General features: G+C 45.9%; 2 protein-coding genes across 4 annotated transcripts in view; both read left to right on the forward strand.

The window, feature by feature from the left end:
* Positions 1-2,205: 2,205 nt before the first annotated feature.
* LOC120518589 lies at positions 2,206-12,714 on the forward strand. Its single transcript, XM_039741460.1, has 5 exons — positions 2,206-2,288; positions 5,289-5,315; positions 11,228-11,533; positions 12,040-12,380; positions 12,516-12,714. Exons 1-5 carry the CDS (start codon positions 2,252-2,254, stop codon positions 12,516-12,518), a joined length of 714 nt encoding a protein of 237 aa, XP_039597394.1. The 5' UTR covers positions 2,206-2,251; the 3' UTR covers positions 12,519-12,714.
* A 2,646-nt stretch (positions 12,715-15,360) lies between these two features.
* The window catches only part of LOC120518640, a 36,437-nt gene continuing 34,654 nt past the window's right edge, over positions 15,361-17,143 (forward strand). For all 3 annotated transcript variants that reach the window (XM_039741524.1, XM_039741525.1, XM_039741526.1), the window contains exon 1: positions 15,361-15,827. In XM_039741524.1, the coding sequence (XP_039597458.1) occupies positions 15,530-15,827 (298 nt within the window). In that variant the 5' untranslated portion in view covers positions 15,361-15,529. The remainder of the gene's footprint in view (positions 15,828-17,143) is intronic.

Consider the following 17,143-nt stretch of genomic DNA (forward strand, 5'->3'; position numbering starts at 1 on the left):
ACCACATGACAAACCAACTCAGGATCCCAGATTTTGAGCCGAGTGCAGCCATGCAACGGGTGACACCTCAGCACCACACCAGTTCAGATGGAATGGAACAGTGTGAGGTTTTTTAATGGTGACTAGAATGCCAATCCTGCCACCAACCCCCAGGTTTTCCCCCTGCAGGTCTGAAGGCCTACATGCAGAGCTGGACCCAGGATGGAGAAATTGCAGGTTAAGGGCCTTGCTCTGGGGCCCAACGGAGTAGAGTCTCTTTCAGCATTTTATGAGATTTGACCTTCCGATTGCCAGCATAGATCCCTAACCTCGGAGCCACCACTCCACCCTACACAATGGAAAAGAAACGTGAAATAAAGAAGAATTTCAGCAAATGCGAAGTGGAGGCAATGAAAAACGTACTATTTGTTGGCTTATGCAGTGGTATAAGCAACAAAAGAATGGTGGAGACACTCGAAAGTTCAAGTTCGGAAAGTCGCCCAAAGAAAAACATGGGTGGTCAGATATGACAGTCGAGGTGAAAAGGCAAGTCAGGTTTGTTCTGATTCAGACAGTATCACAAACACTGACCCCTGTGAGATGCTCATCCGGTGCTGGTGCTGCTGTGCGGAGCTCGTCTTCGGGCGCTGGCTGCACATGGGAGGCCATCTGGCTGTGTGCTGACGGACTGTTCTGGAGTCACGAAATGCAATAGCGGATGCCCTGACAGATTTTCATAAATTTGGTACTTCAGAGATTTGAGAATCAAAGGCCAGGGTGGCATCTGAGAGTTGTCTTTGGCCTGTGATGCTGTGAGCGGTGTCAAGGCGCTATAATTCAGTGACGAGGGTGAACGTCTTCAGGACCACTCATGATCTTTGACTCCTGTGCATGTGTCTAAATGTTCCAAAAGAAGAGCAAATCTGCAGACCCCCTGCCTTGTTCGGTCATCTCCAAGGTGTTCCTTGGTGTCCATTTTTGGCACACGTCTACGCTGTATGAACAGCAGGGGGGGCCTTTCTAATGGAAATGCCTCTTCTGTCCTCTGCAGTCTTGGCCATTCCTGACTGTTACTGGTTATGTCCACAGTGTAAAGTGGTGTGACACGGGGTGAAGCGGGTGGTCTTTTTAAATCACACCTCTGACTCCAAGGGGTATGCGAATACTAACAAATTTCTAATGGAAGAAATTGTATAAGGCAGAATAAACAACAACAACAAAAAGCCCCCTTGCTGTCAACATTATCATATTTACAACACAAAACTTCCTAACATTCTTATTGTCCTCCTTGGTGGTGGTGGCTTTGTCTTCAGACACTCCAGTAAACCTTTCATCCCCCTGTTTCAAAGCCACATGGTGCTGGAGTCACCCAAGCAGGACCTGGTCTTGACCACTCAGGGTTGTCTTAACATATAGGCGCAATGGGCACTTGCCAGGCGGTCCAAGGAGCACAGGGGTCCTCTATGTTTCTGATGCCCATGTATGTTTCAGTTTTGCTATCAGCGCACTACTTTCCCCAGGGCCTATAATGTTGTAAAGACGGCCCTACGTGACCACCTCATCACTGACTATATTCATTCTTACAGCGATGAGGGTCTCCACTGAGCGTAGCCTCGTGTCTTTAGGAAAGCTGGGCATAAAAAGAGGGCACACGTTTATAGGGAGTAGGTGCAAACTCCCCACAGAGAGTCGCCAGACTGGGAGTTGGCAACCCTAAGCGCCGTGCCACCCGTGTGTTGAAGATCCTGCTGACCATCTGACGGCCTCTGTCAGTGCGCATGCCAGCTTACCAGGGCAGTGCTTTTATAATTAGAATGAAAACAGCTCATTTGCATGGGGAAAAAAGAATCGAATTTCATAACGTGAACGTTACAGAGACGTATGAACGTAAACAATCCTTACATTTAGGAAGCATCAGATGACACACTTACAGACAATATGAAAAAATAAAAAGACAACACACCTCCACGCCCGAGTGGATGTGCCCTCCTTGAAATGACGGAGCTACAAAAAGGTAAACGGCAAAGGCTTCACCCACACACAGTTTTGACCCGCGATTAGAGTATTGCACTTCATACTGGTAACATCTGCTGAAGTCTGGCTTGCTCCTCCAATTCCTCCTCTTTCTCGACATTGTTTTTTTTTTGCTAAGTGCCAGTTGTCCACTAGATGGTGCTATTTCTCCACTCGTACAGCTGAGTTTCCTCTTTTTATGAGACCCTTCCCTCGCTCTTCTCTTTTTCCCTCATTTTGTGCTCCCACCTTCATCACCATGCGGCGTCTCTGCTTTCTTCTCCTTTTCACAATCTGTAAGTATGTCTGCCTGTCTCTGTGCCACGGTGTGGTGATTCTGTTGTGCTCTTTGTCACATATGGACAGTCGTCCAGCTTTTTCTGTGATTGAAGTAACTTTTATTGTTTCTGTGGGGAAAGAAACAGTCTGGGCCTTTGAAAAGAGGTGAGCCACCAGAGATAATGTGTTAATGGCTGAAATGCCAACTTATGGAATTGTGGCCCCTTTTTGGATACCCATGAAATCCCAAAGGCAGAGTCTAAACTTCTAAACTTGTGCAGCTGGAGCCTTTGGAGGTGAAGTGACTCACATGGTGTCACTGAGGTGCTGAACCCGCACCTCGAGTGTTTACAGTCTTGTACCATTCATTGCAATGCCAAACGGTCTCCAAAATAATGCTTTTGGATAAACACTTCCATCTGTTGGGTGGCATGGTGGCGCAGTGGTAGATGAGGGTTTGCGTCTCTGGTCCTCCTTGTGTGAAGTTTGGATGTTCCCCCTGTGTCTGTGCGTGGGTCTCCTCGGGGTGCTCTGGTTACCTCCCAGAGTTCAAAGACATACAGGTAAGGTGGATTGGTGACACTAACTTGGGTCCGTGTGTGTCCTGTGTTGGACTGGCACCTTGTCCTGGGTTTGGTCCTGCCTTGTGTCCTCTGCTAGCTGGGATTGGCTCCAGCACCCCAACAAGTTAGAAAATGACTGACTGACTTTCATCCATATGTCGAAATAAAACTGAAGAGACATGAACTCCTATATATAATATAGCGCCTTTCCTCTCTCAACACATCCCAACTTGCTTTACAAGCGTGATCATTCTGTGAGCACTTTTTCTTGGCATCCCAGAGTCTCCTGTATTTGTCTACTGTCATTCTCCAAAGTGACTTACATGTAAGGATGGCACCAATGTCAGTATAGTCATAGACAGCTGGAGCTCAGGCAGGTTAAGGTCCTCCTCAGGGTCACACAGTGAGCCACAGGTGCGTATCAAACCAGCAACTGAGAAGCTTATAAAGTGTGGGGTCTCGGCCCCTGGACCACACAGTCTGCTTCGGACCCTAAATGACTCGTCCTCACTGTCTGAAGCATGGAAGTTTTTAATGAGTTGCATTTACATGTCTCGACACATCAGTGAATGCTTGCTGGGACCCGAGACTGGAGACCCTGGACTAGGAGTTAATGGTGACAACTAAAGGTACAAGGACTTGTCACAGAGTTTCATGGAGTAGAACCGAGTGTCTCACATGGCATAAAACATTCATGTGAGAAAATCCAAACTCGGCAAAGAGTGTAGAAAAGGTCTGTTTATACCCCAGCAGTTTCCTCCTTTGCGTGGCAGTAAGGAAGTGTCCATTTCCTGCTCTTCAGTTTATTTCTGTATAGCGCCCATGTCCGAGGATCGGGTCAGAGAGCTTGCGCAAATGAATTTGCAATAAATGTTCACATATATGAGAACTCAAACGCTTGGCTAACACAATCAAAATGGAACAACAACAGGCTCAGTCCAGACACGATGAGGCCTGTTGATGGTGTGCATGTCTAGAATTCTGGTCATGAAAACCGACTGCAATGAGGCCATCGAGTATCAAAGAGAGGCCATAAGCTGGTTCTGAATTCTTAAGTTCTGAATCTATGAGCCGCTTCTCGCAACTGAGAGGACGGGGCGGATGTTTGCCCACCAGTGTTACCTGGTAGGTGACCACCATAATAATGAGATTGGAATTCAGAACTAAGAATGTAATACTGTACTCCGATCCTCACCCTGTCAAATAAGCGAACCAGCCACCATGGTGCAACATCAGAGGCTTCACCTCAGGCGCTGATGTCCGAGGTTCGATCCCCGTGAGGGGATGCAAAAGTGCGCACGCCCGACGAGCCCCAATAAGGGAGAAACACGGATCGTGTACCCTTTGTAATATTTGGCAGGTACTTTATCACATTATCCTGGCAGTAAAGAGACCCGGGTTCGCTGTCCTGTCGTGGGTTGGCGCCCTGCCCAGGATTGGTTCCTGCCTTGCACCCTGTGTTGGCTGGGATTGGCTCCAACAGAGCCCCGTGACCCTGTGTTCGGATTAAGCGGGTTGAAGATGGATGTATCACATTATTAGGTAAAATAAAGAAGGCAAAAAAGTGTTAAACCAACGCGTACACAAAAGCCATCCCCGTTTCCCTGTCGGCGATTATTATTTGCATACACGAAATTGAACGGAACAACAGACGCTGCTCCGTAAACAGTTAACACCAACGGTAGCCAAGTACAGCAAGTTCCCTCTGAATCAAATGTAAAGTTTTGTCCTACCAGGTTCCCAGTGTAGCACTGATGATTTGGCATGACTGGGAGCGCTCCCCAGACAAAGACGTATCCATCCATGATGAGATCACATGGACAAGCACACACATCCAGAAAAAACTGTAATCCAACAGTGTGTGTGATGCGTAGAAACAAATACAGACGGCCGATTACGATTCCCTCTGCGTCTTTTTGGGTCCTTTTTAACGAGCCCGCTTAATTATCCTTCTTTCCAGCAACCCTTGCACCCTCTGAATCTGCCCAATGGTGTAATACTGCTGGGGCTGCTGGGAGTTGTTGGCAATTTAAGTAGCGTCGCTACAAGTGGACGGAGATTTTTTAACCAAAGCAAAAACAGATGGCAATGAGCAGGTGAGGAGGATGGCAAAGGACAAGAGAAAAGTCGTATCTGGAGTCTGGCGATAGGTGAAGATGAAAGCAAAGTGAAAATCAAGGACATGAGAGACTGTGACACTTAAAAAAAAAAAAAAAACAAAGATGTGACATTAGCAGCTTCTGAGTGTCTGTGTAATGCAGGAAGCCAGCTTGAACACCTTGGCTCAAGAAGGCCACCATGAAGCACGAGAAGCTGGCTATGTGACAAAGGAAGTGGTCCAGTGCGAGGTGTGACATCTTGTGTGTGACCAGGCCACTTGGGTTTTCTTAAGTTGTTGGTATTATCAAGCAGATAAAGAATGCTAATCCAAACCATCTTCTTGTTTCTTTGCAGCCCGGGCGAGGACTGATGCCATGCAGTGTGAGTTCACCTCGATTGGGCCTCGATGGTGGTGGTGGTGGAAGGTCATTTAGAATTTGTTATAAAACCTTCGTACTCCTCTATCTGGTTCTGCTATTGGTGACTTATTACAACTTAAACCTCCTGTCATGTCTGCTTCTTCTGTGCTCCTCTCAACAGGGGCTCCATTTCCCAGCATCCTTCAGTAAAGACTCACAGCTCCCATTATCCTTTAATATTCACTTTTTGGTCCTATTTGTGAAATATTATGATGTTGTTTTTTCATATTGCTTATAGTACTCGGGTGTTAGCCATTATGGATGTAGTGAGAAGTCAAGAAAAATGATATTAGTTAACTAAGAAGATTACAATATGCAGGCTTTTGGGGCAACTCAGGCCCCTTCTTCAGGCAGATGTAATACAGAAACTGGAGTTCCCTGTGTTTATATACACACTCGGACAAATAACAACATTGGAAAACCTTTAAGTGAGACATCTTAGACGGAAAAATTAATAATAATAATAATTCTTTGCACTTATATAGTGCTTTTCTCACTACTCAAAGCGCTCAATAATGGACCTCTTCAGGCTAAGGAACATTTAGTAAGAGAGGAGAACAATGTCTAGTCAAGATCTTTGGATAAGGTGACTGTCCAACAAAGTCTTCTGAAGTACCTGATGAGCTTTTCAATACAATGTGGGTCTGCAGTCAGGTCGTCAGTCTGAGAGTTGCAAACAATCCTCATATCTGGCCATACAACTCTCGTCTCTGTTCACACCGTGTTGTAATGTGTTCAATTTTAGCGTGAGTTTTAACGTCCTCTTCTTTTCTCTCCTGCTGAGTTCTGAAGTTGATCCTAAGCCCTGTGACTTTAAAGTCCCTCTCACAGTGTCCATGGCTGATGAAGTGAGCTGCTACAGGAACATCTCTGTTGCCATGCTTGCTGTGGCACCTGTGGAAGTTCATTCTCTGGCGGACTGTTTGTCCAGTTTCTTCCACATAGAGTGCAGTGTTTGGACATTTCATACAGAGAATGAGGTAGACCACATGAGATGATCTGCAGGAAAACGATCCCTTTACAGTATGTGACGTTCTAGTCGGCAGTGTGTTATAACTACACAATCTGTATCATAAATGTGAGCACATGTGTGACATCTTTTCTGTAGGCAGGGAGATGTGCATTTTCTGTTGGTTCACTTAGGACACTTCGGACTCATAGTTGCTGCAGGTTTGGTGGTTTGGGGGGAGATTTTGGAAATACGTCTTTCAGCGTGTCATCATTACTTAGCATTGGCTGGAGTTCTTTTATCATTTTTTGAAATGCTGCAAGATGTGGGTTATGGGTGACAACGAGGAGGATGTGTGTGACGATGTGGGTTCACTCCATGCTCCCATCTTGCCTCTGGGAGCCCTTGAACCCGTCACCGTTGGTAATGTTACCGATGAGCTCGGCAGTGAGGCACTACAAATGGAGCAAGGGGATGGTGTACAAAAGTGCCAAGTGATTTTATTTAAAAACAACAAACAAAACAAAGTCCAAATGAATAGAGTGCAGTGCTTCTGTATATAGAAAAAAGTCTTCTAAAAACAACGAGGTTAAAACAATGCTGGAAGCAGTCTTTTAAACAATCTGCTGCATCCTTCTACTACTGCTGGCAGCTCTCCTGCTTCTCCCAAACGGGCCCCTCAACATGGGAGTCATGATCGGGTCGCCTCACCAACCCCTGGCTCTGGTAGGCTCCTCCAAATAGCGACCAGGGCGCCCACGCTGGAAAATGCACGTCCCATGTCCCGACTCCCGCTGCCTTCTGCGGCCTTACGTGGAGAGTCATCCGCCTTCCGGTCACTCCTGCTCTTCAAAATAAACTCAGCGGGTGCGACCATTACTTCTGCTCCGCGGGTGTCGGCCAAACACCCAGGCTCCCTGCTCAGCTGCACGTGAGCCTGCGCTCTCTCTCTCTCCCCTTCCTCTCTCTCTCTCTCCCCCTCCCTCTCTCTCTCTCTCCCCACTCTCTCTCTCTCACCCTCCCTCTCTCTCTCCCTCCCTCTCTCTCTCTCTCCCCTCCCTCTCTCTCCCTCCCTCTCTCTCTCTCTCCCCTCTCTCTCTCTCTCTCCCTCTCTCTCTCTCCCTTCCTCTCTCTCTCCCTCCCTCTCTCTCGCTCTTCCTATCTCTCTATCTCTGGCTTTCTCCTCCTGCTTCCTGCCTTCTCCTGCAACCTCCCATTCTTTTCTGTTCTCTTCTTTTTCTCTTTAGCCGACTCGCGCTTCTTTTTATGAAGACTGGGTGGTAATCGTGGCAATCAGCAGCTCCTGGGTACAATTACAGATGCGGACCGCTTTTCACCGTTTTGGCACACACCACCACTCCCCCTCGCTAAGCCGCGAGTGCGGTGATTATTTATTAAAACTGGCCTTTTTGATGGGAGCTGTGGACCCGCTATACCATAATGCAGTTCTTGTCTTTATTTTTATATTCCAGAAGGTTGTCTCTGGGTATTGAAGTAGCTCTTTTTATCTGAGTGTCTGTTGTTTTTGGGGTATAACCTTGTCTATTGAGGTCTTGTCTGAGCTCCTGCAGTTGTTGATCCCGGTCTCTCGGGTCTGAGCAAATACAATCGTACCGTACTGCTTGGCTGAAAATAATGGAGCTCCTTATATGCTTGGGGTGGAAGCTGTCACTTCTCTGGTAGGTCCATCTGTCTGTCGGTTTATGAAAAACAGAAGTTACAAGGCGGTTATCTTTCAGTTGAACGGTGGTGCCAAAGAAACTGACTTCTGTTTTTGATTAATTCAGCTTCAGCTTTATGTTGGGGTGGAAAGAATTCATTATGTAAATGGAGGAGGTCCTCCTCACTGGCAGTCCAGATTATGAAGATGTCATCTGTGTAACGGAGATACAACTTTGGTTTTAAGGCACACGTTGACATCAAATCTTCCTCCAGTTTTGCCCTAAATAAGTTTGCATAGTGAGATTCAAACGGACAGCCCATATTGCTTAGAAGTTGATTTTTTCCTCCCAAGTAAATCAAATTTTTCTCAGTTTGAATTTTTGTTAAAGTTATATAAATGAATGATAAAGGATTTTAAAAAAATTTGCAAACCTTTGTTATGTGTTATTGAGTGCAGATTTGATGGGCCAAAAAATGACAAATGCGTCCATTTAAGATTAAACCTCAAAGTGTCGACAAAGTGAAGGAGTCTGAGTACCCTCGTAATTTGGGAACAAGTCACTCGTCATTTGACAACAGGTCTGTCAAAATCAAAGGCAAACGGCATTCACGGTGACTTGCCCTTCATTTCCCTGGTCGATGAAATGAGATTTTTGGATCAGTTGTTTGATTATGGTGGGTGTTGCCCCTGTATTTCCCAAATACACATATTGAGGGTCACGTTTTTGAGCTCATAATCTGGAATTTTCTATAAGAAACAACTTAATGTATGTGTTGACGAACTTGAAAATGTGTGGCTGCTAGTGTCACACCAACGTAAGCTTGGTTAGGGTGAACTTTGAGGACTTGTGTTACTGAACTCGGGCCGAGGGGAGCAAACCAGCAGTGCCACCGAATAAGGAGGAGACGGACCCCAAGATCACTGCACTGGGCTGGGTGGAAATTGTGGCCCTCAAATGTTAAAACAGAGTGAACACGCTACTTGTAAGAGCCATTTGCTCGTTTTTTAATTCATATAACATGTTTGCCTATATATTAGATAGATAGATAGATAGATAGACAGATAGATAGATAGATGTGAAAGGCACTAAATAATAGATAGATAGATAGATAGATAGATAGATAGATAGATAGATAGATAGATGTGAAAGGCACTATATGATAGATAGATAGATGTGAAAGGCACTATATGATAGATAGATAGATAGATAGATAGATAGATAGATAGATAGATAGATAGATGTGAAAGGCACTATATGATAGATAGATAGATGTGAAAGGCACTATATGATAGATAGATAGATAGATAGATAGATAGATAGATAGATAGATAGATAGATAGATAGATAGATAGATAGATACTTTACTAATCCCAAAGGGAAATTTCACCTACTCCAGCAGCAGCATACTGATAAAGAAAGTCCAGAGGGGACTGGGCGGTATCATGGTCTGGAATCCCTACAGATTTTATTTTTTCTCCAGCCGTCTGGAGTTTTTTGTTTTTTCTGTCCCCCCTGGCCATTGAACCTTACTCTTATTCGATGTTAATGTTGATTTATTTTTTATAATTATGTCTTTCATTTTTCTATTCTTTAATATGTAAAGCACTTTGAGCTACTGTTTGTATGAAAATGTGCTATATAAATAAATGTTGTTGAAATTAAAGAGTGATAACAATGCAGGTATAACAGACAATAACTTTGTGTAATGTTAACGTTTACCCCCCGGGTGGAATTGAAGAGTTGCATAGTGTGGGGTCTCCTCAGTCTGTCTCTGTAGCTGCTCCTCTGTCTGGAGATGATCCTGTTCAGTGGATTCTCCATGATTTACAGAAGTCTGCTCAGCGCCCGTCGCTCTGCCATGGATGTCAGACTGTCCAGCTCCGTGCCTACAATAGAGCCTGCCTTCCTCACCAGTTTGTCCAGGTGTGAGGTGTCCTTCTTCTTTATGCTGCCTCCCCAGCACACCACCACATAGAAGAGGGCGCTCACCACAACCGTCTAATAAAACATCTGCAGCATCTTATTGCAGATGTTGAAGGACGCCAGCCTTCTAAGGAAGTATAGTCGGCTCTGTCCTCTCTTGCACAGATCATCAGTATTGGCAGTCTAGTCCAACTTATCATCCAGTTGCACTCCCAGGTATTTATAGGTCTGCACCCTCTGCACAGTCACCTCTGATGATCACGGGGTCCATGAGGGGCCTGGGCCTCCTAAAATCCACCACCAGTTCCTTGGTCTTACTGGTGTTCAGTTGTAGATGGTTTGAGTCGCACCATTTAACAAAGTCCTTGATTAGGTTCCTATACTCCTCCTCTTGCTCACTCCTGATGCAGCCCACCATAGCAGTGTCGTCAGTGCACTTTTGCACGTGGCAGGACTCCAAGTTGTATTAGAAGTCTGATGTATGTTGGCTGAACAGGACTGAAGAAAGTCCAGTCCCCTGCGGTGCTCCTGTGTTGCTGACCACAATGTCAGACCTGCAGTTCCCGAGACGCACATACTGAGGTCTGTCTGTAAGATAGTCCACGATCCATGGCACCAGGTGTGAATCTACTCCCATCTTAGTCAGCTTGTCCTAAGGAGCAGAGGTTGGATGGTGTTGAAGGCTCTAGAGAAGTCCAGAATTATTAGTGCATAGTCTATTGGACTGTAGTGAGCTGGCACCCTGCCTGGGTTTTTTTTCTGCCTTGTGCCCTGTGTTGGCTGGGATTGGCTCCAGCAGACCCCTGTGACCCTGTAGTTAGGATATAATGGGTTGTATAATGGATGGATGGATAGTCTATTGGAGGGTCTTATAACCCCCACAATATGAGTTGAACTGGTATATTCTAACTATTTCTTGTCCCTCTGACTACAGATTAGTCTCAGTTTGTGATCTGCCTTGCCGTGTGTAAGGCATGGGGGGCACACAGTTTTAAATTGTGCCTTAACATGCCTAATAGTATAAAATGCAATGTGCTCTATTGAATCAGCAGCGCCATACATTTAGAGCTTACTGATGGTAAAGCATCTTTTATAGAAACTACGGTGGCCCCGAAGGGTAAGTGACAAAAAGTTGAAGGTGTGAACAATTAAAAGAGGAGACGCGCACACTTGATGGCAAGTTCTGTTACTGGGGTGATGTGGTGTGAGGGGCTCAGGGTTTGTGTCTGTCACTGATGTCTCAGTTCGGGTAGGAGATGCACAGACTGAAGTGTTTTGCCAACCAGAGGCAGAGCTTTGAGATAACACAGCCTTACTGTCTGTCTGTCTGTCCTACAGCCTCACTGGAGAAGCCCGACTTCAGCTTGAGTGAGAACTTGCTGACCACAAATGGGAGACTCACTGCTTTCTGTGAAATGGATGGCTCTCCAGGTAAAGTAACGTGCACCTTGTACGTGGGAAACACCTCTGTGAGCATGGAGACTACGACTGGAGACACGTGTGAGTTTGAGGTGACCAGGAGACAACTGGATGAAGATACAGGCAACTTCAAGACACTGCAGCTGAGCTGCGACTATCAGACCAACCAAGAAACTGGCGGTCAACGCTCGCCTCGCAGTGACCCTAAAGAAGTGCTGCTATTAGGTAAGACACGTCACAATTGTTACACGAAACAACAAAGCCACGAGGTGGATGTTGAGACTTCATGCATCCCTCAGCGCCCCCTCCTTAATGTCCATAAAGCCAGCATCCAATGTACAACTGGGAAGCACATTTTTGATTATATTCTGCCTCATGATTCCTGGCGCCCATACTACACTCTTCTTGCTGTATGCCTCACCATAGATGCAGGGTTAGGGCAGGTAGATGAGGACAGTGTCCGCAAGGGGGTGGACGGGTCAGAAAATTGAGATATGGACCTTGAGAACTCTTAGGCTCAAGAAGAGGCATGGGTTACCAGTGGCCAATCAGAATTAATTAAGACGGTAAGAGGAGTGGCAGTGTCTGATGAGGAGGCCACCATGTGCCACCAGTGACCGCTACTTTCTGCTTTTGTAAGAGCAAGTGGCCATATCGGCCCTCCATTTCCCCTGTTGGCTCAGACTGAACCCCAGTAACGTAGTACACTCTCTCTTTTATACAATCATCAGGTTCTTTAGAGAAAGCCATTCTGCGGGTGACACTGAGGTCCACCTCTCTGAAGAAGATGATTCGTGTCTCCTGTGAAGTGAAAGGATCCCACGCTGGAGTGAAGTGCCAGCTGTACGGTGACAAGATCCCACTCAAGGACGGACAGTGCAGCTGGAAAATGACTGGGGGGGAGCTGATGAGGGGGACCAGGCCTGGACAGGTGCTGCTGGCCTGTGATTACACACTGGATGTGTGGAAAAGATTTCCAGCGGCCGAAGGTCATTTTGAGAGACACAGTAACCCAGTGACAGTGACTGTGAAAAAGAGAAGGAAACTGGGACAACAGAGACGACAGAGGCAGGTGAGTTCCACCCATTTCCTGAATGGTACCATTTCACTTTATCACTACTGGTATCCAGGGCAGGGAAAGGGAAAATATGGGAGAAGATTAGAGCGTGACGCGGACCACTAACACGTTCTGCTTGTTCTCCTACAGTGAAAGAGAAATGTCTGGAAGATCTCGGACTCGCCCATTCTGTCCTCCTGGAAGTCAGCGTTCTCCCTTGGACCAGCTTCAAATCCGGATTGCTTTTTGTTCTTTCTACCTCTTTGTTTATTTGTGTTTTGCTCCTTCCTTTCTTTTGTCCTCTGGATCATTTTATTAAATGGGGCATCCTGTGAGACCCCAATGCTGATTTTGACTTTGTCTTTTCTTCTTCATCACAAGTAATGCTTTAATAATTAGAACTACACTGGCTAATCTGCATTCGAGATCAGGGGTATACTGTCATTTTTTTGTTCCATATATTTAACACCAAGGAGACATCTTTAAAATAAAGTCTTTGCATTGTAGGAACGCTAGGGGTCGCTGTTGCCCCTTAAACCCAACAGACAGACACTCTGGACACAAGTTAAAAGTATTCTTTTAATTATTTCTTCTTTTCCAGGGCCTCAACAGCACCACAGCAACAATAACACACAACGCAGCAATAAACACAATAATCTCTCTCCTCCACACCTCCCAGCAAGTGCTGTCCACCTTCTCCCGACTCAGGCTCGCTTGCTGGGTCTCCAACAGTTCTTTACATAGTCCTTGACTTGTCCTTCTGTCAGTTTTGTAAAGTCACCTTGCAATAAAATTAAACATCCATCCATCCATTTTCCAACCCGCTATATCCTAACTACAGGGTCACGGGGGTCTGCTGGAGCCTATCCCAGCCAACACAGGGCACAAGGCAGGAAGCAAACCCCGGGCAGGGCGCCAGCCCACCGCAGGGCACACACACACACCAAGCACACACTAGGGACAATTTAGAATTGCCAATCCATCTAACCTGCATGTCTTTGGACTGTGGGAGGAAACTGGACTACCCAGAGGAAACCCACGCAGACACGGGAAGAACATACTAAAATGAAACATCCATCCATTTTCTAACCCGCTAAATCCGAATACAGGGTCACAGGGGTCTGCCGGAGCCAATCCCAGGGCACAAACCAATTCTGGGCAGGGTGCCAACCCACCGCAGGACACACGCAAACACACTAGGGCCAATTTAGAATCGCCAGTCCACCTAACCTGCATGTCTTTGGATTGTGGCAGGAAACCCACGCAGACACGGGGAGAACATGCAAACTCCACGCAGGGAAGACCCGGGAAGTGAACCCGGGCCTCCTAACTGCGAGGCAGCAGCGCTACCACTGCGCCACCGTGCTGCCCTTAAAATGAAGCAACATTAGTAAAATTAAAACAAGAGAATGATAAATCAAAAAGCAATAATTAGCAAACAAACAAAGATAACTGGCAGTAACAGTTCAAACTTCACAGTTGGTGTGCCAGTTTGAAAAGATGCGTTTTGAGGGCAGTTTTAAAATGTGTGATTGAATCGAGCTGACGGATATGAGAGGGAAGAGAATTCATGAGTATAGAGGAGCACAATGAGAGACGCTCGAGCTCCCGTAGCACTGAGTCTGACGTGTGGTACAAAAAGTCGAGCTGAAGATGAGGATCTGAGTGAGCGACAGGAGTGCAAGTCTGGAGGAGATCAGTGAGGCTGTGGAGAGCTTTAAATGTTCAGAGTGGGATTTAGTATTGTGTTCAGTAGTGAACAGGGAGCCAGTGACGTGGAGAGAGAATCGGTGTGATGTGTTCAGTGGATTTAGAACAGCAGGTTATTATCCTGGCAGCAGAATTTGGAAGAAGTTGTAAGCGATGGATACGTTTTTGTGGGATGCCAGATAGAATAGCATTACAGTAATCTACACGTGAGGTGACTCGGGCATTAACCGATACTTCAGTTCTGTGTTGGGTAAGAACAGGACGAAGTCTAGAAATGTTTCGGAGATGGCAGTCCGAGAAATGTTACTTGTATGGGAGGAATTATTTAATAGTAATAATGATTATTATTTAAATAATTGCCATTATTAGTGTATAAATGGATGTAAATAATTGCATTTAAACGATTCGCTAAAATCTGTTGTATGTAAACGATACTGTTTTAAATGTTATTGTTTTTTCATCAGAAAACCCAGTTTCAATGTCTTATTAGTTTAAATGGCACTCGCAATATGACGGACGCGCTGACTTATCGTGTCGACTGGGCAACACAGTAAACGCGGCAAATACCTTCAGAACAGCGCTGCCAGGATCCCGATGAGGGTGCGAAAGCATAACCACATCACTCCTATCTTGAAAACCCTTCACTGGCTCTCTGTACCACTTAGAATTGAGTAACAGGTTTCCCTCCTTACCCATCAGTGCATCTATGGATCTGCTCCCCTGCATTTACAGGAACTCCTTATCCCTCAGACTTCCTCTCGCACCCTCCGCTCTGTGCATACCAACACTCTTCAAGTTCCCAGAACGAAGCTTAGCAGTATCGGTGATCGGGCCTTTTCTTCGGTGGCGCCGAGGCTGTGGAATTCTCTCCCTGATTACCTGAGAGCCCCACAGTCGACTGATGCTTTTTAACGAAACCTAAAAACTTATCTTTTTAGAAAGGCATTTTGTTAAATTATTTCTATAGATTATCTTGTTTGTTAATTTATTCTTATTTTGTAGCACTTTGAGATTGTTAAATATAAAGCACAATATAAATAAAATGTATTATTATTATTATTATTATTTTAATCAGCCCCGAAGTACTGTGGGGCTTCCGTCCACATGACTTCCAAGCATTTCTGAGTTAGCAAAAGAAGCAGGACTCCCCAGGTCCTTTCACAGTTCCCCCTGGCAGCACCCACAGCACCCAACAGGGCTGAGAAATCGGACTCCAAGTCCCAGGATGCCCTGCGGGAATCCGGGGCACCGCTACACTCCAGGGGAGCTGCCATCTAGCGTTTTGGGGAAGACAGTGTCCTGAAAAAGCTGCCTTCCCCTATCCTGAATGAGCTGCCGGCCGTCTGCCACAACATTTAGAAGGGATCAGATGACCCACCTTCAGACCACATGAAGAAGAGAGAGGCAGTGGTGGGGCTGAGCTTCACGATTTTATCTGTTTCCTTTTTCACAAGATGGAGAGAAAGATAAACAGCGAAGGCTTCGACAACACGAGATTTGACCACAAATGTAAAAAAAAAAAAAATGTCCTGCCGACAAGTGAGATGAACAAGATGCCTGCTGACTCCTCCACATTTTCTTACTGTTCAGTAGCCCACTATGTGGTGCTATCTCTCCAATTTCACAAATCCATTTCCTCTTTTTTTTTTTTTAATGAGGCCCTTCCTCAGTCATTTCTCCTTTTTATTTCATTTTGTGCTCCTGGCTCAGTCACCATGCAGTGTCTCTGCGTTCTTCTCCTCGTCACAATCTGTAAGTATGTCTCCTTCTCTCTTTCTCTCTGTTGCTCTCCCACCGTGCTGTGATTTGGTGCTGGTGTTTGTCCTGTGTGGGCAGTGGTCCAGTGACTTGTGTTGTTTCTGTGGTGAAAGACACAGGATGGGTCTCTGAATAGAGGTGAGCCCCCCCCAGAGATAATGTGTTTCCAGCTCAGAAGCCATCTTATCGATTCAGGTCAATTTATGGCTCCTTTTACAGATGGCAATGGCATCTAACTGTCTTTGATGCCACCATTATAGCTTTACTAAAATCAGAGTGCCTTTAAACTTCTGGAGGTGAAGTCACTCACTCACTCGAGGTCACTTAGGCGCTGAATCTGCAGTTTCAGTCTTTACAGTTGGTTACCTTCTGCCAACATGCCAACCTGCCCACAAAATTACGCTTTTGGATGAGCATGTCCATCCGTATGTGGAATTAGTACTAAAGACTAATGAACTTTTATAGTGTATAGCGCCTTTCTGACTGAAGCACAGCCCAACTTGATTTACAGACGCAGAACTGATTCAACTGCAAATTTACAATTCATTGAATGTTTTAGAGTTGTGGACTGGAAACCAGCTGGTTTATTCATAAATGACCTCATTCAGAATTTTGGCAATACAGCAAGAAATACACGAGATGCAGCGGCGCCTGGGCAGCCTAAAACATCTAAGTGTGAACGCCAAGGAAAGCCCACAGATATCAGCCAAATTGACAAGGGCGCAGCTGGAGACCATCTGAGATTAGAGATACACTTTGAAATGTACAAGGAATGTCCCATCGTTGTAAGAGGAGGGGAGATTTTAGGTGGGATGGTGGCACGGGCGCCAAGGATGTGTGCTGCCATGTGGAAGGTTGTCAGTTCAAATCCTGCTACTGTCAAAAGGGATCTTACTCCATAGGCCCCCTGTGCAAGACCCTTAACCTGAAATCGCTCCAGGGGCGCTGTAAAACAGCTGACCCTGCACTCTGATCCCCCCAAAAAGGCAATTTCCACTCAGAGATTAATATAATGTACCAAAAATAATAAAACATTGTGCATTAGGTTATGTGCAATTGAGGGTATCAAGGATTTTCCAAATTATGTTAAAATGTGACATTCCACGTCCCAAGAGTCAGTTTCTGTAGCCGAGGATCGGACCGCCAAGGTCCTCACCTTCGGCCACCACCCAACTCTCATGGCACCCGACCTCCTTGGCCCCTCCCATAGGTGGTGAGCCCATGAGAAAGGGGACCCACGTTGCCTCTTCGGGCTGTGCCCGGCTGAGCCCCATGGGTGCAGGCCAGGCCACCTGGCACTCGCCATTAAG

The sequence above is a fragment of the Polypterus senegalus genome, chromosome 18, assembly GCF_016835505.1.
Source record: "Polypterus senegalus isolate Bchr_013 chromosome 18, ASM1683550v1, whole genome shotgun sequence".
In the NCBI taxonomy this organism is placed as follows: Eukaryota; Metazoa; Chordata; class Cladistia; order Polypteriformes; family Polypteridae; genus Polypterus; species Polypterus senegalus.